Source organism: Hemicordylus capensis, chromosome 2, assembly GCF_027244095.1.
Source record: "Hemicordylus capensis ecotype Gifberg chromosome 2, rHemCap1.1.pri, whole genome shotgun sequence".
NCBI lineage: Eukaryota > Metazoa > Chordata > Lepidosauria > Squamata > Cordylidae > Hemicordylus > Hemicordylus capensis.
In genome coordinates this window covers 179,837,408-179,861,757 of record NC_069658.1, presented here as the reverse complement: position 1 = coordinate 179,861,757, position 24,350 = coordinate 179,837,408, and the positions used below count along the sequence as shown (strand labels likewise).

General features: G+C 45.6%; 1 protein-coding gene across 2 annotated transcripts in view; it reads left to right on the top strand.

The window, feature by feature from the left end:
- Window positions 1–2,123: 2,123 nt before the first annotated feature.
- The window catches only part of MAST1 (microtubule associated serine/threonine kinase 1), a 128,824-nt gene continuing 106,597 nt past the window's right edge, over window positions 2,124–24,350 (top strand). The window contains exon 1 of one of the 2 annotated variants that reach the window (XM_053294243.1): window positions 2,124–2,471. In XM_053294243.1, coding sequence (XP_053150218.1) covers window positions 2,433–2,471 — 39 coding nt within the window. In that variant the 5' untranslated portion in view covers window positions 2,124–2,432. Of the gene's footprint in view, window positions 2,472–20,720; window positions 20,795–24,350 lie in introns of those variants that run through there. The other variant, XM_053294242.1, reaches the window with a different exon arrangement.

Sequence of the window (24,350 nt, the reverse complement as noted above, 5' to 3'; positions counted from 1 at the left end):
ATGTAATGTGACAATATACTGTAATCTCACACATTTTCCCTCCAAGTGCACATTAGCTGTACAACAGCCATGAATCGCCCTCACTTTGCTTCTTAGATGGGCGGCTTCCAATTGCAGAACCAATGCAGACAGTATGTCTGGCTTCCGGCTTCTGGCCTGAGTACCATGCAGGAGAAAATAGTTCTCCTTTCTAAGGAGCTTCTCCCCCTTCTGTTTGGTGTACACCTTTGGGCGTGCCCAGTGCCCACACCGGGAAAACAGGCACCATGTTCAATGGATAGGTCATTTTATTTATTTATTTATCATATTGATATGCTGCCTGATATGTACATCACTAGGTGGTGTACCCAATTTTCAAACAACAAATATAAAACAGTAAAAACAATTAAAACCATTTCACAGGATAAAAAGTTAAAACAATCTCACAGGATGCAAACAAACAGTATTAAAATAATTCCAGTTAAAAGCCTGGGGGGTGGGGGGAGGCGTGCCTTGAAGGTCTTCCTAAAAGCAAGGAGATGCTCTTATTTCATGAGGGAGCATATTCCAGAGGCCTGGGGCAGCCACGGAGAAGACCTGCTCCCGAGTTGCCACCAAAGGAGCCGGTGGCAACCGTAACGAGACCTCTCCAGATGATCTTAATGGGCAACTCAGGGTTCATTTATTTATTTTTTTACATTTATATCCCGCTCTTCCTCCAAGGAGCCCAGAGCAGTGTACTACATACTTATGTTTCTCCTCACAACAACCCTGTGAAGTAGTTTAGGCTGAGAGAGAGGTGACTGGCCCAGAGTCACCCAGCAAGTCTCATGGCTGAATGGGGATTTGAACTCGGGTCTCTCGGGTCCTAGTCCAGCACTCTAACCACTACACCATGCTGGCTCCCTAATGACTTCGTGACATAAGTCATTAGGATATGTGTGTGTGTGCACATGACATTGGTACACACATCACTTGAAGGCTTGACACCCCATAGTTTGCAGCTGAATGGCTGGGAAATATTGTATTTCAGGCGATAGGAATTAGCTGCCTGCATTGTGTGATCCTGGCTCTTTCACGCATATACAAGTCATTGCTTGATGCAGCCAGTCATAAATGGCTGGCTGGCTGACATGTTAATCAATGCTTCAGGGGAGCGGCCAGAGGAGCCAAGGGGACGCAGTCTCTCTCCAAGGAAGTCATGCCTGTCCAGGCAAGCCGCTCCACAGCCGTAGCCGCTGCTGCCTGACAGATCCGCATGCCTGAGAAAAACAGTGCTGGCTGGCATGCTCATCCCTACCAACTTCCACCAGGAAGAAATGGCTAGCTACCACCGCACTTGGCCAGCTTAGGCAAGACTTGTGTTTGGGTGGGTGGGCTCAGGCGGCTCCACGTGGACGGGGTCTCCAAGTGAACATGCCTGTGTGAACAGAGCGCCTGCTCCTTAGAGTCGACCACATGCACCTGAGGGAATAGGCTGCTGCCTACCGAAGCCTTAGATCCATTTCCCTGGGAGAGAGAGAGGGAGGGAGTCCCATTCACCCCACTCAATGGGACTTTCCCCCGAGATCGGGGGCTACCCAGGAACCGACACGTAGGATGGGACTGCGCCTTGAGGGCGGGCAGGGCAACATGCCTAGTAGTAGCTCTGGAGTGTGGAGAGTCTATGGGGTGGGGGCGAAAGAGGAAGGAGGAGAAGGGAAAGACTCGAGTCCCTCGTGAGAGGGTTTGGTGATCAGATGCTCTTGCTCAGGGGATCAGGGCCGCCGCCGGGTGCCTGAGCCTCGGCGGCTGCCCATCCGCAGAAGCAAGAGTGGGACCGAGCTGGGCGTAGCCGCTGCTGCTCCCGGGAAGGCTGCTCGCACGTCAAGCGGGCCGAGGAAGCAGGGCTGAGAGGAGCCAGGGCAGGCAGGGAGGGAGTGCCGCCGGATCCTTTCCCCTTGGCCCCCCTAAGGTCGGGCTGGCTGCAGCCAGAGAGCGCGCCGGCCCCGCCCGCGGGCGGCGCAGAGCGAGGAGCCGGGGAGGGGCAGCCGCCGCCACCACCCTCTCCCTCTCCTCCTCGTGGGCCGCTTTCCAGCTCCTGCAGCCTCGGCCATGCAGGTTGCCGGAGAGCCAGCGGGGCGCAGCGTGGTGGTCCCGGCGCTGATGGCGGCGCTTTCGGTCCAGCAGCCCGGGAGAACCTGGCGCGCCTAGGGCGAGCCGAGCGGGCAGAGCCAGCCGCAGGCAGGCAAACCGGCCGGGGCTCTGCAGCAGCAGCACAGGAGGCGAGGCGGCGGCGACCCATCCGCGCAGCCCACCTGGGCGGCCCCGCCCTGCGCTCCCGCCTCTGCGGCCGGCCCAGCAGCCAGCCAGGGCCTTGCGGGCGCCGCGGGAGGCAGCAGCCACACTGGGCTTGGGCTTCGCTCGCAGGAGGCTAGCGAGTCGATGGGGCGAGCTCTCGGCGCTGGGAAGCGATGGACGACTCCGGGATCATCCGCCGGAGGCGGCTCCAGGTAAAGGCTTCTTCGCAGAGCTGCTCCCCGCTCCCCCATCTTGCTTCCATCCCCCTGCCTGCGGCCATGTGGCCATCCAAGAGATCCCTCTTCGTGCTCGCCCCAGCCTCCTAAGGGCTAAGCTGGAAGGTGATTCCGGGAGCTGCTCCGGGAGGTGGGGCATGCCTGATGGGAAAGGCAGAGCAGCCGTTCGCGAAGCCTCCCTTTCCCCCGAGATCTGCCCCCAACCTTTTTATCTGGAAGACAACAATGACTTTATTGTTCCGCAGGGCACAGGTGTGCACGCTGCCAGCTGGGCGGCACTTTGCTTGGCTCCTGCCAGTATGGGAATGGGGTGTGTGTGTGTCCTGTGTTGCTGGGGCGGGGGGGGCGGCTTGGCGGGGGGTGGCTGCAGTGGTCGCGGGAGCCATCCCCCCTGCATGCCAGACCCAAACAAACCTCCGCTGCTCTGTCGCAGGGAGAGGTTTGGAGGGGAAGGGAGAGATCAGGAGAGGGAAGGAATGGCAGAAGAAGACGAGCGGGGAGGGGTGGGCTCTCTGCAGCCGCCTGAACTAGTCTGGTTATGGGAGCCAAGGGTGATCTATCAAGTGATCCGGCAGGGCCAACGAAACATCAGCTGTGCCTTGTGGCTGATCGCTTTGCCGCTAGGGACAGAGAGGCTGTGGGAAGAGACTGCATCTCCTCTTCCTTCTCCAGAGGTAGACTAGGGGCTCTCCGCTGGCTTTCTGTAAGGGACCCCCAGCAAGCATAGGAATGCAAGAATTGCCCTATTGGGCCAGACTGTTGGTCCATCTGGCATGGCGTGTTGCTGACTTCATCATCAAGCACCATCGGCATATGTGTGATTAAAAAAATAAAATTAAATTAAAAGGCAGGTCCCTGCCCCAAGGCGCTTACCCTCTAAATGTAATCAGGGGTAGGACCACAGAAGAAACATAGGATTGGGAGAAGCTAGGGTAATGAGGGTATTTTTAATAGTTATTTATATCCTGCCTTTCTTCCACAAACCTCAAGGCCGAGTACCAGGGGTTCCCAGGCTGTGTCCCATCAACACCTGCCTAAGTTCAGCAAACTTGCTGCATCATGTGCCCCTCAGTCCAGGCAAGATAGTGTAGTTGCATGCCATTAAGCTTTAGTGTCTTCAGCTGTGGATAAGGACCAAAAAGGGCAAGAAGAAGTCAAAACCTTCACATAAGACGTGGGTCTTAAGAGATTTAAATCAGGGGTGGCCAACCTGAGGCTCTCTGTTTTTGGCCTAAAACTCCCATCGTCCCCAGCTGCAATCCATTGTGGCTGGGGATGATGGGATCTGTAGTCCAACAACAGTTGGAGAGCCTCAGGTTGACCCTGAATGAAAAGGGAGAGAGAGAGAGGTGTTCCTACTGAGATGTTCTGGGAGAGAGCTCCAGGCAAAGAGAGACAAGGGATGATGGCAATATCCAAGGCCTTCCTGTTACATGCGAGTGTGGTACTTGGAGTCTCTGGACATAGAAGATGCCAGGCGTTTGCATTTTAAAAGAAACGGATCAGCGGATCAACATATTGCTGCTTGCAGTCTTCTAAATCTCCCTCTTGTTTTTCTTCTGAACCCCTTTTTCTTCCCTTGAGCTGGAGTTGCCACTTCTCTTTGTGTCCATTGCTGAGATGCATATTCATAAGATGTTTAGTGTGGACCAGGAGATCTTTGGGAGGGGGGAGTTTTGTTCCTCATTGCACACCTTTGTGGTTCCTGTCTTGCTGATGGCATTACATTCCCGGCACAATCTTTCCTTTCCTTTTCCCCTTCCCGCAGCCCCACCACATTGTTAGGAAACACCGAACAGCAAAAGCCTGCAGTGGAAACCTCCCTTTGCCAGGGCTCTTAGGGAAAGCCCCCTGGGGGCCAACCCGTCAGCACCTGACAAGTCTGTAAACATGTTTTCCCCCCCCGCCTCCCGCTTTGCAAGACTGTGAGTTCAAGGCTGTTTTGGATATTAGTGCCTTGAAACTTGGCAGCATCACCATAACCCTGTGATTCTATCCAGAGCTGGGACAGGGCATATGTGTGCCCTAGGCACCGCTGGAAAATTATGCCCCCTTGAAAGTGTAAAGTAGCAGTGTACACAATTTTATCTCAAGATCTGTTTCCATGCCAGTTCCCTACTTCCACCCAAGATTCTCCGTCCGGTTTTCAGTGACATTTATAGTTGGATAGAGAGTATCTTGGGTGAAAATCCAAGGAAAATCTGGAGCTGACTCAGGCACTTGAAGTCAGTGGGTTCCAAGGACACACCCACCAGGAACACAAGTAAGGCTGGTTCCTGCGTTACCTTTGGGTGGTCGTGTGAGCCAGCCCTATATATAACAGGGTCTTACTATCCCTTCCTGCCATAAACAACACCTTTATAGCTTTCTTGAGAAGTAGTGAGGTTGTGCATGCATTTTGAGCTGTAGGGTTAGTGAATTACTGTTGAGAAGAAGGTGGGATTCTTGTTTCCCAATGTAGCAATGTCTGATCGCCTCTTGTAATAGTTCCAGTATCCCCTCCCTCCCTCACACTCCAGATCACCAAATATCTGTATGGTCCTGTCCACTGAAAGGCTTTGGGCCTTCATTTTATCACCTGCCACTTGAAGCATCACAGAATATATGCCATGGAGGGAGGAATCTTCTGATATTAAAAATATGTTTAGAAAGTACAATAATTAATAGTCAGATTGTCACCCATTGTGCTTTCTGTGCATCCTGCACCCTAGGTGGTTGCCTTGCTCTCATCTTGTCCTAGCTCTGGGACGTAGTGCAAAATTCCAGTTTGCTGTTCAGGCTTGATCATCTTTGAACCATAACTTGTTTCAATGGGACTCTTGTGCTTTTTTAAAATCAAGGGCCATGAGTGATTTTATCCCCACAACTGGTGTGTGAAATAGATTGGGCCGGACACTACCTGGGTTCCACATGCTCACTTGCCGCAGTCACCCTGGTGAGTGGCCTGCTGCCCTTTTAGTCCGGAGCCTAGGAACATGGGAAGCAGCCATATACTGAGTCAGACCCTAGGTCCATCTAGCTCAGTACTGTCTTCACAGACTGGCAGCAGCTTCTCCAAGGTTGCAGGCAGGAAGAATCTCTCTCAGCCCTATCATGGAGATGCCAAGGAGGGAACTTGGAACCTTCTGCTCTTCCCAGAGCGGCTCCATCCCCTGAGGGGAATATCTTGCAGTGCTCACACTTCCAGTCTCCCTTTCACATGCAACCAGGATGGACCCTGCTTAGCAAAGGTGACATCATGCTTGCTGCCACAAGACCAGCTCTCCTTGCATTGAAGGAGACTTTAATCTTGGTTTGTTGAGGATCATGGAAGGAGGTAGTTGTATAGTTGTCTGAGGCTGGCCCAACTGCAAAAGCAGCACTATATATCTAAACTAATGTATATCATTATACCACTGAATTATTCAGACCAGCAATTGGACCCCAGGAACCCTTGCATTCTCTAAGAAGATATTTGGGTGAGTGTTTTGATCCTTTGTGACATTGCAAGGTATCCTGAAGTGGTGCTGTTAAAATTGTGTAGTGCAGCAAAATTAATTGCACTTTCATCCCACTCCCTTTCCAAGGAGCTCAGTGTTAGAGTATGTATGAGGCTTATCCCATTTTATCCTCACGACTACTGTGTGAAGTTGATCAGACCAGACACTACCGGGGTTCCACATTTGCACTTGCCACAGCCAGCATTGTGAGTGGCCTAATGCCTTCTTAGTCCGAAGCCTTTGCACAGAAAGGCTTCACTTACAGCTACCAGCGGCACATTCCAGGTAGATGATGTATCCATCTGGATGTTTGCCAGTCCACCAGGAGACATGCTGTAGTGGATGCTTTCCACAATGGCCCCAGAATGTCATTGTGGAACTCTCAGGACATAGTGCAGAACTGCTGCATGTGTGTCTCTTTGCAATATATACAAGTGGCCACCAGTAATCCTCAAAAAGGTTTTGCTTCCAAATTTGTCTTACTACATAGGATTTTTAATGCCATCTATGTGCCAAAAAGCATATTGACTAAGGGACATACTGTACAGCAATATGTTCTTTTCTTTAACACTCCCCACATGGATACATAGCCACCACCAAACAATATCCAATTCAGTAAACCAAAAAACCTTCTGTTTTAAGGTGAGAATTAAGATGCTTTCAATTTTTACTCCTGCTCAAAAATGCATGGGAATTGCAAGTTGAGGTGCCACTTTTGACTTCCACACCATATAAACTGTAAAGACTTTCTACAGTCTCCTGTATTGTGAGGACGTTAGACATGAAGCTTCACTCACCCACACTTTGCCTTGGCCTTTCAGTTGACCATTGGGCTGGGGAAGGATACATCCAGGCAGAAATTCAACAGGTGCAGCCTCCCTAATCATTTGCTGAAGATGCCTCTGATTAACATCAGCCTGATGCATTTCTACAAGGCTTCCTCAAAAATCTAGCTATATAGTAAATGTCCAGCCAGAAACTGATAATTCCTGATGCATTGTGAAGCATCCATGTTGTGATGTATCCAAATACTGATGCATCTGTAGCATGCCTCAAATGGGCCAATAAGTGAATATCCCATGAATACTTTACAGTAAATATCCCAGTAATACCTAGAGCAGAATCCTCAGAGCAGTGTTCTCTCTAATATTTTTCATCTGTGTGTGGAATGAATTTTGTTCTGGGCAGCAGTGTCAAGGCAGTGTATGCTCACATATATTCGGAATGGGACCTTCCTGATTCAGTCTGAGTGGGATCTAAAGTTAACTGAGTGGACATTAAAAAAACAACGTGTGTGTTCACACCTTAGACGGAACACTGCCTTAGAGTATCCAGCTGTGAACTTGAAGCAGTAGGTTGTCTGCATCCTAGTGCAGAGGCTTAGTGTAAGGTCAGAGATTGGATCCTGGTAACCACAATTTTTACTTGACTACCCTAGCCACCTGAAAATTTGGAGCCTTGCTCTTGGAACGAGATCTCTGAATGCACTTCATGTGGGTATTTGAATCCAAGTTTGCCAAGTTCAAAACTCTTATCTAGCTCACTACGCTGGCTGTCGAGAGTATTGAGGTTCCCCTGGTGATCCAACTTTGACCCCCTGTTTGAAGCACTGAGATCTGATAAAAGGTAAAGTGTGCCATCAAGTTGATGTCGACTTCTGGTGCCCACAGAGCCCTGTGGTTTCTTTGGTAGAATACAGGAGGGGTTTACCATTGCCATCTCCCGCACAGTCTGAGATGATACCTTTCAGCATCTTCCTATATTGCTGCTGCCTGATATAGGTGTTGCCCATAGTTTAGGAAACATACCAGCGGGGATTCGAACCAGCAATCTTCTGCTTGTTAGTCAAGCATTTCTCTGCTTCTCCATAAGATCTGAAGGCATCTCTAAATGTATTAGGTTGGCTCTATGTTTGCCTACTCAAGAAGCCTCACCAGTGCTCCTGAATGCACTGTATAGTGGCAACTGTTGGGTGTTGCATAAAGTATTGAGGACTGGAATTAGATGCAGTGACAAAGACCCAAACTGGCTGTCTTGTGCTATGCTCTCGCCTTTTCTCTGTAACATATAGTTATGGAAATATGTGAAATTGTTGTGCTATGCCCTTCCACACCCACATTACTGTCTACCATCGTGGCTGGGGCAGAGGGAGACATTATCTACTTCTATCATGATATGTTGCTGGAAGAGTAAGGGAAAGCTGATGTAGGGTTGCCATTTTTCTATGGCAGCCTCATGTTTACCATCATGTCTAATTCCACCCAGTTCTGTCTTTCAAATGTCCAAAGTAATTGTGTAGTAGGGCTCATCTCATTGATTCCAGTTGACTGAAACGAAACTACTTGAACATCTAGGAGGCTTTAAAAGGCAAGAAAACTTAAATGAGTAAATAGTAAGGTCTTACATGGGCATTTCTTAACTACGTTTCAGTTCAAGTAAATTAGGGCTGCAAGCATGGATGAACAGAAATTAAATCAATTAGAAACCCTTTTTTGTCTACTAAATAAACAACCCTGATTAAATTGGTAGCACATCTCTTAACTCAATTTTATTTTTAATTTAAATACAAACAAAAAGTGTGTCTATAGCTGGGGATGCTCCTTATAAGATGACATCTATTGTATTTAATAGGAATACATCGGAAGCAAATAGTAGACTTAATAAATAAAAAAGCCGCAACCCAAATGTGGTGTTCATTTCCACCCGCACTGATTAAAATTGGCCCCTACTGATTGATCAACTAAATATAGTGATTAAAACTTCAAGCCTTAATATTTAACTGTGTAAACAAAAAAGTAACTGAAGTTGGTGGAACAAGAGCACCATTGGAATAGGCTGCATACATCTTCCCAGGTGATGAGATATGTTTAGTCCTTACTGTGCCTTTTTCAATCCAACAATTTTGAGAAGTTTGAAACAGAGAGGTGACATTAGTTTGGGGCAAACATCACAGTTACAGTCATCATGGAGGTTTTGTGCTTTGGTATTTCAATTCCGTGTTCCATGTTGTGTGTGCTGTATTAACTGCTCATGGACATAAACATGCACCACTGAAGAACAAAGTAATCTTTTCCCCTTCAGAACCATTGTTTTAGTTATATGCCACTTGAATCAATCAGTTAAAACGTGCATAATCAACTAATTTTTATTTAATCAGATGATAGCCCTAAAAGTAACCATTAAAAATTCAGGAAACAGAAATGCATCAAATATATATTGACTCCTATGTGAAAGTTGACACACAATGTTCTGCTGATCAAACTTCAGGTCTGTGAGCTTTGTTCCAAATTATGTCCAGCCTTCACACTTGCTGTGAATGGTGGTGTTGAATTTGAGAGATGTGGGTTTAAATCCCCACTCGGCTATGATGTTTGCTGGGTAATTTTGGTCTAGTCACCATCTTTTAGTTGAACCTAGTTTACAGGGATGCCGAGAATAAAATAGTGTGGTGAGGGGAACAATCTAGGTTTGCCTCCCTGAATTCCTTGAAGGAAGCATGGGCTATAAATGTAATTGATAAGAAGACTAAACAGTTCTAGTGTTTAGTTTTTTTCGTAATCTTAACAGACTTGTTGCTATTATTTTTACCTGTTCAGGTACCTGTTCAATTACTTATTTGACCAAGTTCGCTTTTATTTACGTTTTAAATTTTTATTGGCTTTTACAATAGCTTTACATTCAAATTTCAATCATTTATTTAATTGAGTAAATATTGACTTCCCACTTTCCTATCTGTGCGGTTCACGTTAACTATACATATAAACCATTGCTATAATAATTCAAAACATAGATACTCCACATTACTACTCAATTTTACCCAACCCAACCTGCTGTTATTACTATATTTCAAACCCTCCTGAAAAGTCGATATTAGAAAAATTGTTCTTTAAGTAAAGTAAAAATGGTTCCCAATCTTCTTTGAAAGATTCCAAATTTTCATCCCTCATAAGTGCTGTAAGCTTTGCCATCTCAGCATATTCCAAAATTTTTATCAACCAGTCTTCTTTTGAGGGCATTTTAGTGTCTTTCCATTTCTGCCAAGTTCGTTTTTATGTAAAGTTTTTGTACTTTCATGTGTTTTGCTGGTCGAATGACTGTAACAATAAAGATTTGATTTGATTTTTGTTCAGTGACCAAGTAAAACCACTACAGGTTGTGGGGGGATAACTATGAACCTCTTCAGCTGTGTTCCCTGTAACAGGGGTTACCAGTTGTTGTTGTCTAAAACTCCCAGCATCCTCAGCCAAAGGCCATTGCAGCAGGGGATACTGGTAGTTGTAGTCAACAGCATCTGGGGATCTCTGTTACAGGGAACACTGCTCTTCAGTGTAATGTGTAGTGGGGAGGGCGTGTTCTGCTCAGCCACACGGCCTGCCAGACCACGCTGCCTGCCATGCTGCTTGCCAGTGTGCTCTGTGGCCATGCTCCCTGCATTCAGTCTGTGTTTGCCGAGGCAAGTGATGAGCATGGGGAAAGTATCTCTCTGTTTTCTGGAACCCAGGCCATTTGGGGTTTCCAAGTGAAGGTGCAAACTTGTTTAAAGCTTGCCTCAGCAGACAAATGCTGAACATGTGAAGAGTGGGGGGGGGGCGTGTTGTGGCCACAGTGCACATCAGTGCTGAGAGGTGTGTGGCTACCTGGCGTAGTCTCATTGCTGGTCCTTCATGTGTTTGTTCTAAAACCTGAAGAGGGCTAGTATCTTAGGTTGCACAAATGAAGTATTGGGGGTTTGGTACAACGCACCTTGACTGCCTCTTGTGTCAGATGGAGAATAGGATTTTGTCATCCCTGCTTTGAAAGAGTAGAGCAGTTCACACAACCATAAACTGGGTTGGAGTCGGGCCCTACCCATTTTCAGGAGCTGCACGCGCTCCCGCTTTGCGACCATAGCCCCATTCAGACATTCTGCTGTATGAGTGTATAGGTGTCTGTATGCTCGTACATGTGTTTGTGTGAATGACTGTGCCTGTGTTCATGTTATAAGTGAACCTGTATCCAGGCCTTTCAAATGTGCGGTACAGATAGAAAGTGTACTTCTGTGAATGACATGTGAATGACTGTACCTGTGTACATAGCTGTACCTGTACGTACTGTATACTCCTTGTATGAGTATTGAACATAACATGTGAATGGGCCTCATGTGTTAGATAAAAACAGGGTCTGAGACAGAGAGCTTGGTTATCTGTCATGTCTATCAGCTGGGTAGGACAAGCACACCCTACCCAGATTTTGTCCCCAGCTTCTGAACAAGGTGGGTGGGGAAATAATCCTACTCAGCTGGGACTTGACAGATGATAAAGCTCTCTGCCTCTGACCTTGTTTTTATCTAACACACGCTCACAAAACAGGAGTGTGTGCAGCTCCTGAAACTGGGTAGAACTCGTCTGAGTCCTACCCAGGGTCGGCCTCTTATGCTTGTGTGAACTGCCCTATTGTCTGTCACTATCTAATGAAGAATGAGGTTTGTAGTTTGTTGTCCACCTCTTAAAAGAATTTCTAAATCCACGAACTGCAAAAATATGGTCTTATGTAGAATTCTAATTTTTCATGGAGTTCATTGCTGCTGTTACATTCTGAAATGAGAGAAATTGATGTTATGAGGCCGGCCACAGAATATGTTGCATGCAAACATGCACAACACTCTGATCCTTTTTTTTTTTTTGTTGTTGTTGTTGTTGGCTTAATGTCTGTCTGCATTGGGAAAAGGAGATTGAGAGTGGAGGAGCAGAGGAGCGACATGCTTAGTCTTTCCCTTATCTGCTATTTCCCTGTTTCGGACTCTGGCTGTGGCTTCTTTCCACATCTCCCTTGGGCTGCTATCTGTTGTTCTGCTCACTTTAATGCTGTAACATCTTGCACTTGGGCTGGGTTTGCCTGATAGGGTGGGTCAAAACCATGCCTGTTGGGCTTCTAAACTTTTGGCCCTTCTAAAGGGGAGCAATGTAATTGGTTGGGCCTGGTACAGGTATGTGTGTTGGGTTGTCCAGAGATGAAGAGGTGGGGAGAGGAACTCTGGGGCAGCAATTCAAGTGGTGGGGGGGGGAATAAATGAAGATATTTTATTTGTTTGTTTGTTTGTTTGTTTTTTAACTTATATACCATTCAAACTTTCGTCTCTGGGCGGTTAACAATGACATAAAAACAATTAAAACAAATATAAAAGGTTAAAACAGTTTAACAATTTAAAAACAGTATAAAATTAAAACCTACAAATTTAAAAAGCTGAAAAAGCTTGGGTAAAGAGATGGGTCTTCAGATGTTTTTTTAAAAATAGTCAGAGATGTGGAGGATCGCATCTCAGCAGGGAGTGTATTCCACAATCTCGGGGCAGCAATCGAGAACTGTCTCCGTGTGGCCATCAGACGAGCTGGCGGTAACTGGAGACGGACCTCCTCAAGTTACCTCAATGGGCGGTGAGGAACATAACGAAGAAGGCGTTCTCTTAGATACCCAGGGCCTAAGCCGTTTAGGGCTTTATAAGTTATAACTAGCATTTTGTATTCTGCCCGGAAACCAATTGGCAGCCAGTGTACCAGCTCATTGACATTGGAGAGCAGGGCCAATTACCCACAGAATCTCACCTTATTACTCTCTAATGCCATGTCGGTCCCAAATAAATCTGAGATCATCTATAACTTGATTGTGAATGAAGGAGCCAACCTGCTATGCATTACAGAGACCTGGTCGGGAGAGGCTAGTGGTCTGGTCCCAGCTTATTCCAGTGGGATACTCTGCGGTGGAGCAGGTGAGAGGGTGTGGGCGGGGAGGTGGCATGGCTGTGATCTATAAGAATATACTCTCCTTTACCAGGAATCCCTGTCAGGGAATTGGCCTTTATTGAAGGTGTGTACCTAAGCCTAGGGACCAAGGATAGACTGGGGCTTCTGTTGGTGTACTGATCACCCCACTGGCCAACAGAGTTCCTAACTGAGCTGACAGATCTGGTTGCACAGTTGGCGTTGGCATTTTACAGGCTGCTGGTGGAGGAGGAATTCAGTGTTCATTTTAGGACTGGGTTGTCAGGAGCGGCTCAGGAGTTCTTAGTGTCTATGATAACTGTGGGCCTATCCCAGCTGGTCTCTGGACTGATGCATGATGCTGGTCATATTCCTGTCATTTCCCCATTGTCATGGACGGACCACCATCTGGTTAAGGTAGGACTTGCCACCACAACCCACCTCTGCAGAGATGAAGGTTGGTCCATCCGAGAAGGTTATTGGATCCAACAGGTAGTACAGAGTAGGCTCTCTCAGTTATTCTGCCAGTGCTCTGGTGCAGTCATAATAATGAACCCACTAGAGCAGTAAACACAATAGGTCCTAAGAGTCCTCTCCAACCTGCTTCACAATTAGTCTTGTGGTATTTGGAAGAACTACAGGAACTGAAGCAGCAAGATAGTCAACTAGATCACAAGTGGAGGAAGACTCTGTGCAAATCTGACAGATCACAACACAGAGCACATTTGAAGATCTATGCTCTGGCAGTGTGGGCGGCAAAGAAGTGGTTCTTTTCTGTCCGCATTGCTTCTGCAAATTCATTCCCAGTTGTGAGAAGGCTAGTGTGTGCCCCCTCTCCTTGAGTTTGAACTTGGAACCATCAGTCACTCACTATGATGTCTTCAGTGACTTTTTTTTTGCAAATAAAATCTCTCATATTTGGGCCAAACTGGATTCCATGGTTATTGCAGAGTCTATTGTGGAGGTATCCAGCAACTCTTCTTATAGGATTACATTGGATCACTTTCAGCTTGTTACTCCTGAGGATGTGGACAAATTGTTTCGGACTGTACATCCTACAACCTGTTCTCTTGCCCAACTTGGTTTATAAATTACCAGATGGTCTAGTAAATATTATAAATGTTCCTCTGAGGGAGAGCAGGATGCCTTTTTGTCTTAAGGAGGTGACGATTAGACTTTAGTTGAAGAAACCTGCATTGGATCCCTCGGAGTTAGCTAGTCACAGACCCGTTGGGCAAGGTGATTGAAGGGGTGGTGGCTTCTCAGCTCCAGGCCATTTGGATGATACATATTATCTAGACTCATTTCAAACCAGCTTTCGGGTGGGCTATAGGGTTGAGACTGCCTTGGTTGGCCTGATGGATGATCTCCAATTAAGTATTGACAGAGGGAGTGTGACTCTGCTGAGATCCTTTTGGACCTAACCCTAACCCTTTTGGATCTATCGGCAATTTTCAGTACCATAGATCATGGTATCCTTTTGGGTCACCTGTGGGGAATGGGATTGGGTGGCACTGTTTTACAGTGGTTCCATTCCTACCTCTCTGTTAGATTCCAGATGGTGTTGCTTGGAGTCTATTGCTCTGCAAAGCAAGAACTAAAGTATGGCTCCATACTGTGTCCAGTGCTCTTTAACATCTACATGAGATCATCAGGAGGTTTGGTGCATCGTGTCATCAGTATGCTGATGACACCCAAATCTATTTCTCCATATCGACCTCATCAGAAAATGGCATAACGGGCCATATGCATGGCCGTCACAATCCAGCCACACAAATGGCCAATGTGCACACGTGGCAGCCTCCAAAATGGCCATCGCGAGCTCGGAGAGGGCCGGAATGGCCTGAAAACAGGCCAAAACAACCATGGGAGGCCAGTGAGTGGAGGGGAAACTGCTGGAGGACACACACACACACCCCGCAGCCACCAGCAGTACCCCCCTGAGGTATTGGAGGTGGCAAGTCCACAATTTTTAAAAACAAAAAAACCCTTTGTCCCTGGAACCCCCGAACTGGGCCCAAACTGGCTCAAATTCGAGCTGAGCTGCTCATTCGGGCTGCCAAAACTAAACATGCCCTGCATTAGTGGAGCCACCATTGGGCGAACAGGTTTAAAGAACCCGGGCTGCCACCCCCAGGGGTGGATGGGGCCAGTTACTCTCCCCCTGCTAAATAAAGAGAATCAGTACGTTAAAAGGTGCCTCTTTGCCAAGTTTGCAGGGCTCGTTTGTGTCATGTACCATTTGATCAGTTATAGGTGGGCTGACGAGAGAGAGAGAGAGAGTATTTTCTGACTTCTATTTTTATTGATGCTACATAGAAAATATTACCCCCTACTGCCTAATTATACCATGGTTTCAAATGATCTGTTGAGTTGTATGTATAAATAGCATCCATGGCACTCTTTTAAACGAAGCTTGAATTTAGCAGCAGTTCTCATGATTTGCAACATTAACCATTTTCATGCAGTGATTTTAAGTCTTCATAAAATATTTAACATTTTGCATGAGTACTGTATTTGAAGTCCTTCACATACGTTCGCAATGACCTGTGATAATCCTGTAAGGTAGGCCGGTATTAGCAGCCAAGGGAGGAGGCTGTAGATGTGTGGTTTGTCCAAGGCCACCTAGTAACTTCAAATGAGGTTTGAGCTAGAAACTACCTTCTTCACAGCTCAGTTTGTAAATCATCACACACACTCTTGTATAGTCCCGTGAAGGCACCAAACGGAGGGCTGCCCACCAGCCAAATATTCAAGGGTGGGGGCATAGTCATTAAAGTGACTGACCCTTGTTCAAGGGCTATCACTTGCTGGGTAAGTGTAGGCTAAGGTTTGGATGCCAAGGCACACAAATACAATAGGAATACCACAGGCTAGTTCTCACAATGTTAGTTAGGTACTATCCTGGTTCAGGAGCTGTGTATACTCCTGTTTTCTGCTCGTGTGTGAGTAAAAAATAAGGTAGGAGGTGCCAGCAGTGATTGCCTGTTAAGCAGTCCCTGCTAACCCCTGCTAACTTGGCAAAGAGGCACCTTTTAACACAGTAATTCTCTTTATTTAGCGGGGGAGAGTAACTGGCCCCAGTACCTCCAGTGACTGTTGCTGGTGTCTAGCTTGTGTTTCCTTTTAGACTGTGAGCCCTTTGAGGACAGGGATTCATCTCATTTATTTATTATTTCTCTATGTAAATTGCCCTGAGCCATTTTTAGAAGGGCGATAGAGAAATCGAATAGATAAATAAACAATAAATAAACAAACAAACAAACAAGCAGCTGGGTAGGAAGGCTCCATCCTTCCCAGCTGCTGCATGAGGTAAGAGGGAAAGCTCTCCTCCTCCTCAGCTGCTGCTGCTGCTGCTTAACAGACTATCACTGCTGGCACCTCCTACCTGGTTTTTTATGTGTGCATGAGCAGAAAACAGGAGCACGTACAGCCCAGAATGTTATTGTCATGTGAACTAGTCTAATGTGTAATACAGGTGCGTACCATCTGCTACAGGAGGGAGGAGAAATGCAGCCGTGGGTTACAGAGAGCTGTAATGTTGGCGATCTGCACCTGACTTTGACTTTTATTGGACTGTTGCCAACAGAAGAAGAAATTCCTCTGGGATACAGTAAAGGTAAAGTTGTCCAAGTCAGTGTCGACTCCTGGCGACCACAGAGCCATGTCGTTTTCTTTGGTAGAATACAGGAGGGGTTTACCATTGCCATCTTCTGTGTAGTATGAGATGATGTTTTTCAGCATCTTCCTATATTGCTGCCGCCCAATATAGGTGTTTCCCATAGTCAGGGGAATGCACCAGCAGAGATTCGAACCAACAACCCAGTAGAATCCCCAATTGTCCAGACTTGGCATTTAGGAACATAGGAAGCTGCCATATACTGAGTCAGACCATTGGTCCATCTAGCTCAGTATTGTCTTTACAAATTGGCAGCAGCTTTTCCAAGGTTGCAGGCAGGAATCTCTCTCAGCCCTCTCTTGGAGAAGCCAGGGAGGGAACTTGGAACCTTTTGCTCTTCCCAGAGCAGCCCCATCCCCTAAGGGGACTATTTCACAGTGCTCATACTTCTAGTCTCCCTTTCATATGCAACCACAGCGGACCCTGCTTAGCTAAGGGGACAAGTCATGCTTGCTACCACAAGACCAGCTCTCCTCTCCTATTTGCCATGTCACCATAGACACACTCAGAAATGCACATGGTATATCTTCCTATTTGATGATTTTGTTGAAAGGATTCTCCTGAGACTCCTTGCATGTCCAGCTGGGTGGGTAATGGGGAGGGGGAACAAGGGAATGAAAATGGATGATTCCCTGTGTTTAGAGAGTCTCTGGTGTGCTGTGGGTGGGATGGGATTGGTGAGCCTACAGTGGGAAGCTACTGATACTCATGTAAACTTGGGTTCCAGCCAGAGAACATCACCATATAAAAGCAAGAAGGGGTACAGCTCATCACAGCTATCACTGTGCTTGTAGTTACACTGTGCTAAGTCCCCCTGACAAGACTCTGGCAGTGATGCCTTCTCTGGAATGTCATTTGATACATGAAGGCTTTTTTCCTGCCTGGCAGGGAAACACTTGCCCCATCTATTGAATGGTCTCCCTTGTGTCCTTGTTGACTTTATCTTTCCTAGCATTCTGCAGTCCTCACATCCAACTTTCTTCTACTTTGTCCTTCCTCTCTCTGGTGTTCAGATAAATACAGGTGAAACTCGGAAAATTAGAATATCGTGCAAAAGTCCATTAATTTCAGTAATGCAAATTAAAAGGTGAAACTGATATATGAGACAGACGCATTACATGCAAAGCGAGATAAGTCAAGCCTTAATTTGTGATAATTGTGATGAACATGGCGTACAGCTCATGAAAACCCCAAATCCACAATCCCAGAAAATTAGAATATTACATGGAACCAAGAAGACAAGGATTGTAGAATAGAACAATATCGGACCTCTGAAAAGTATAAGCATGCATATGTATTCAGTACTTGGTTTGGGCCCCTTTTGCAGCAATTACTGCCTCAATGCGGCGTGGCATGGATGCTATCAGCCTGTGGCACTGATGAGGTATTATGGAAGATCAGGATGCTTCATTAGCGGCCTTCAGCAATTCTGCATTGTTTGGTCTCATGTCTCTCATCCTTCTCTTGGCAATGCCCCATAGATTCTCTATGGGGTCAGGTCAGGCGAGTTTGCTGGCCAATCAAGCACAGTATACTGTATACTTTTCAGAGGTCCGATATTGTTCTTTTTTTCAATCCTTGTCTTCTTGGTTCCATGTAATATTCTAATTTTCTGGGATTGTGGATTTGGGGTTTTCATGAGCTGTACGCCATGATCATCACAATTATCACAAATTAAGGCTTGACTTATCTCGCTTTGCATGTAATGCGTCTGTCTCATATATCAGTTTCACCTTTTAATTTGCATTACTGAAATTAATGGACTTTTGCACGATATTCTAATTTTCCGAGTTTCACCTGTATATGTCTTTATGTTGTGGGATGACCAATGTGTTTAGGGTTTTATTTTTCAGTGAACCATGTAAATGGCAACCAACAGCAGATATCATTCATACATAGGTTGGGAGAGCGTGAGTGGAAAATGTCTTCCTGTGGCATGAAAACCAATTTAATCAGGGAAGCGGGTGCCGATGCAAAGAGATTTGGATTCTACGGATGCAGCACTGGGAGGGAGCCATACTGTTTTAATTCATGCATGCTTAAAGGCAACTTGGGAAGCTTGGATTTTTTGGAAGATGTGTGGATTGCCCATCTGCTGCTTGGAGAGCCCCGTCTAGAAGCTTGCTTTTTATTTTTATTTATTTTTATTTATTTTTGATGGGGGGAAATGTTCAGGGCCTCTAGCTTTCATTTCTCTCAAGATTAAGAAGGGTGGGGGAGGAAGCTTCCATATTGGAATTTGCACTTACCATGTTGGGGTGCCATCATGAGGATTATGCTTTTCATGAAGAAAGCAGTGCCACACAACTAACTCCCACACACCCTTCTGGTTCTGCTGCTGTCTGGGCTTGCTTTTTTGTTGAATTTCCCCCTTCATTTACAGCTGAGCTTTACTGGAGAGAGTTTTTGCATTTGGTGTCTGTGGGGTGTGTTTGGTAGCTCTGCAGCTCTGCCCCCAAAGTGTAGGCTTTACTTCCTGGAAGCAGGGTTGTCAACTCGCTGTAGGAGTCCCCCGGCTTAGTGTGAGGCAGTGTCTCTGGCTTCTAGTAGTTGGGGCACACTTCCTTATTTATTTGTTTTCATTAGAACAGGAGGCATACTTCACTTTCAAGTCAGAAAGGTTTCCTTTTGGAGTGTGTTGATGGAATAATGTCTTGCTGAGGTTTTGAACATGCCTCTTGAGTGACCTGGACTTGCCTCATTCCAGTGGCTTGTATGGAGATGCAATGGGCAGCCTCCTTGGTGAGCTGGTAATTCTGCTACATCTCTGCACTGGGTGTGTCAGGATCATTAAATCACACCCAGTGCAGCACAATAGCACATCATAGGGAGACGGTGGGCGGCCTTCCACGTAGATTGAGGCTTGGCTCACTAGAGCTTTTTAATTATTCTTTCTCATGGCACCCTTGCAATTCTCTTGTGGAAAACTAATGTACCCCGCAACACATGGCTTGGGAGCATCTGTCCTGGAGTTGGAGACTTGGTGGAGTTATTTGTATTTGAATATTATTGTACTGGAGAAAATGAAAGGCAGGGAAAATGAGGCTGAATGTGTAGGAGTAGGTCCCTAAAATAAATATTGGAAAGATGTAGTGTTGTGTTAACTTGCGAAAGGGCTCCTTCTGCTGTGTTTTTCTGTACTTCTGGCTATGTAGCTTTGTAAGCAGTGGTAAATTTTAAGTTTACTCAGAAAGGTTGAAGGGCTCCAAGTCAAAGGGTGGATCCCAATTAGGATCACCATGCTAAAGATCTGTCACGTTTGAACTGCATTAGCATATTTAAAAAGTTTATGTCTCTTGTAAAATGCACATTAATAGCAGTTGGGAAAGCTCCAGCTAATAAAAATGCAGGTGTATAGTCTTCAAATAGGTGACGTATGTACCTGTAGGGTTGTTGCATGACATTCTGAAAGTGTCACGTACTACCCATTTGGACCATTTTCGGGCTGAATTCCCAGGTTTTCTCTCTTTTTAAAGCGAGCTTCTAATAACCCTCTTCGAAGCAGAGATAGAAAGCAAAATGTGCAGACAGTATATTCTGCCTGCTCAGTCTGAAATTAGCTTGTTCCTGCCTTTCATTGCTCTTGGCCCATGAGAGAAGTCAAATCTATGGTTGACATTTAGGGAAGGACTGGTATCCATAGAGAGAAATTGTCCAGAGTAACACACATCTGTTCTCTGTGGAAGACAATGGACATTGTCTAGGGAAGAGACTTCCTGGTTCACTCTGAAGTAATGTTTTCGTCTTCTTTGATGTGATCGCTTCCCATAGAAAATTACCCAAGATTTGTGTTTATCTGTGATTGGATGGTAGTGTCTTCCTAGAAGCAAAAGGTAACAAAGACAGGAGTTCATGCCTTTTCTAACTTGGGTCTTACTGCACATGAAAAATATGGTTTATTTTTTACTTAAACATTTAAAATTACTCTAATGTAAATGAAGTCAATCATTATTAACCACATATTTCAGGTGGGGATTGTGGCTGAGATTGTGTGAATGATTATGACTCTGGAGTAGTCCAGTGTCATACCCATATTGCTGCTGGGGGGACTGCTATCCAGTCTGATGGATGGCTGTGTGGGGGTGGGTGGAATAGGGACAGCTCATTAACTCCTAGTGGTCATAGTACTCCCTGGTTTTCAGAATAACTTTTAAACTATTTAAAAAGGTTTATAGCATACTTACCTGACTCCACCTTTAAGGGCATTTTTGCTCTTATTTAATTGGCTTGGAGGAGGCGAGACATTTTTGGATCAGATGACTACCTATAAGTATGTCTGGGAATAGTTTCAGCTGAGCCTGTCTGTGTGTCTTCCATTGTTTTCTTTCCCTGCCCTCAACAGGCGGTTAACTGATGGATAGTTCCTGGCGGAATGGCTGCTTCTACAATTGCTTTGCTCTTGGGGTATGTGCGTTTTTCTGCCTCCTCCTTCCAGAGGCTTTCACTTCTTGCTTGCTTGGTGGCTATCAGACTAGAGCCTTTAAAAACAATAACAAATTATCTGTTTTGTTTTGAGACTTGGAAAAACATGGGGCACTCTGTGTTAGGCTTCACTGTCTGCTAGGCCTCACTGACTGATACAGTGTTTAAATTGGTTCTAGCACAGCAGCATTTTAGAAAAGGTGTTTAATTATGAGGGTGATAATGGCAAACAAATATTACAGAAATGTGGGAAGAATGTGCTGTGAGAAACTCAGCAGTTAAGGGAAGAGGTGCAAGTAGGGAGATTTCAGTATTGAGTGGCAAGCCGTGCTGCTATGTTCTGAGCCTGTGGTATTATAATGCAAAAATAATAGCACAGCAAAGGCTGGTTGGGTGCCAGATCATCCTATGCATCTTTACTTGGAAGTAAGTTCCATTCAGTCCAATTGGACTTTTATAATTAAAATAATAAAAACGAACTTTTTGAAGCCTCATACTTTAATTTGTCGTTGATGTATTGTGGGATGGCTGATTTTGAATACTGTCTCCAGTGCTGAAGGCAATCTACAGATAATTTGAAAAAGTCTGCAACTTTGACCTGCCTTCATCATGCCCCACTGCTGCATTTTTTCCAGTAGTCTCAGCAAGCCCTTCTGATTAAAGGTGTGTGCCATTAGTTGTGCTTACTATATCATGATTGATTATGTCCAAATTAATGTGTGCTGGGTTGGATTGTGATGCATTGAGGCAGACTTGGCCCCAGTGTGGTGGTGGTTGTAGTAGTAAAGAAAGGCACTCTCCACATGTTCAGAGTTGGGTTTTTTGCGCTTTGTTGGTGGACTATGTGGTGAGAGATTTCCCCAAAACCATGAGATGTTGATCTATAATGGAGCGTGCATTTATGAGCTGCAATCCCCACTTGAAATCACAGCAAAATACACAGGATGGCTTTATGCAAGCCATTCTCGGATTGATGAGTCTTGTACTTCTTGGCCTGCCTCCTGCACACCTGAGGAATTTGCCTCCTGACGAGCAAGGCCTGCATCCCTTAACATCTCACTGTGCTATACTGGCAGTTACAAGGATTTCTCACCTAATTTTCTGTTGAACTGGTGTAGGACCAGCTGGGTGAGAAAGTAACTGCTTGTCTTGTTTAAAATGAGTGTTGGGCATTTAGTTTTCTTGCTTTCTAATTGTGGCAAGCAGTTGTAATCTACGTTGCGGTGGTCTGTGAGAGCCTGATATCTCAGGTGTGGATGATATTACTTGATGACAGGGGAGGGAACTTGTAAGCGCAGGAAATAATTGTACATTTCCCTCTAAGATGTACAATAAGGTGTCTTTTGTGGGCTACCCACACTAATAGAGTAGCTTGGTAGGGCAGACCGATTTGTCGCACCCTATATTTTTGAGCCAGCAGCTGCTGACTGGCAGCAGCTCTCCGAGGTTACAGGCAGGAGTCTCTCTCTCAGCCCCACCTGGAGATGCTGCCAGGGACTTCAATCTGGGAGTGCCTGCATGCAAGCCTGCAGATGCTCTTCCCCTGAGCTATGGCCCCATCACCTAAGGGGGATATCTTACAGCGCTCACGTGTAATCTCCTTTCCTAGTCCTTGCTTAGGAAAGGGGACAAATTCATGCTTGCTAATGCTACCCCCCCTCCAAGTCCTGCTATGCTGCCTCATCGTGGTGGGGGTGGGGGTGTTCCTAGGAGGGATGAACGAAGTATGCCGGGAAGTATCCCAGTAAGGTCACCCAAAGCGCGAAGGTCATCCCAGCTGCCCAGCTAAAGCAAGCAGGCACCTATATTGGGCAGCAGGAATATAGGAAGGTGCTGGAGGCGGACGATCACTTCAGTGACAATGACAAAGGCAATGGTAAACCATTCCTGTATTTTACCAAGAAAACCAGATGGATAGACAAAATGGAATGATTGCCGATGTAGTGCCGGATGATGGGCCCCTCAGGTCGGATGGCACTCAACATGCTACTGAGGAAGAGCTGAGGATCTCTCAGAGTACTGATGGTGTTTATGACAAGGTTAGACTAAAGCCTTTTGGATGTCTAGCAGCTGATGTTGCCATGCGGGAAAAGAAAACCCGAAGCTGCAAAGACAGAATTACAATGGGAATGTGGAACGTAAGAAACATGAATATGGGAAAGCTCCACACAGTGAAAGATGAAATGAATCAATTACAAATTGACATCTTGAGCATCAGTGAATTAAAATGGACTGGAATGGGAATGCAACACTTTCAGTCAGAAAACCATACTGTTTACTACTCAGGGCATGTTATATTTACTCTATTTACTGTAATTCTGAATGGTTGTGTTATTGTCGCTTTTGTTCTGTTTTGGCCTACAGCTGCAATAAAAGAACTAACTACTCAGGACACGAAAACCAAAGAAGGAATGGTGTTGCTTTCATAGTCAGGAAGGATATAGCAGTGATAGTATTTGGATACAATGCAGTCAGTGACCGACTAATATTAATTAGATTTTGTGGACAAACCTTTAACATGACAGTTCTTCAAGTCTATGCCCCCAAAACTGATGCAGAAGAAGAGGAAGTTGATGAGCTTTATGCTCAAATCCAGTCTGAAATTGACAGAACATGCAAGCAAGATGTGATGCTGGTGGTTGGAGACTGGAATGCCAAAGTTGGAAAAGGTAAGAAGGAAAATACAGTTGGCCTATAAAGCCTAGGAAACAGAAACTAAGCAGGAGAACGACTTATTAGTTTCTGCCAAGCCAATGATCATTGCTAACACATTCTTCAAACTTCCAAAGAGGCGCCTAGACACACGGACATCACCAGATTGAGTACACAGGAATCAAATTGATTACATTATTGGTGCAAGAAAGCTCAGTTATAACAGCAAAGACATGGCTGGGTGCCGATTGTGGAACAGATTACGAGCTGCTCATACACAAGTTCCAAGTCAAGCTAAAGCGGAAAAACAAAGACATCCAGCTTCACAATATGATCTTGAGAATGTACCACCATTTTCAAGGAGAACATCAGGAACCGCTTTGAAGTTCTGAACCTCATTGATAGGGAACCAGAGGAATTGTGGAATGAAATCAAAGAAGTTGTTGAGGACAAATGTGAAAAGAGACTGCCAAAGACCAAGAAACAGAAGACAGCAAAAAGGATGTCAGAACAGATGGCGGAAATTGCCAAGAAGAGGGGAGAAGCCAAAATCAAGAAAAAGACCTCACAAAGGAACTTAATAGGGAATTTCAGAAAGCTGTTAGAAGAGACAAGGAACAATACTACAATGACATCTATAAAGACCTTGAGGATGGAAACAGACACAGAAAAACAAAGCAAGTTTTCCAAAAGATCTCTGAACTCAGAGAGAGGTTCTAACCTCGAATTGGTATGTTAAGGGATGCCAAAGGACAGAGAGTAACTGATTCAGAGAAAATCAAAGATGGAAGGAGTATACTGAAAATCTGTACAGCAGGGATGTCAACATCCAAGATACTCTAGAAGATATTCCCTACTTGTAAGAACCTCTAGTATGGGAAGATGA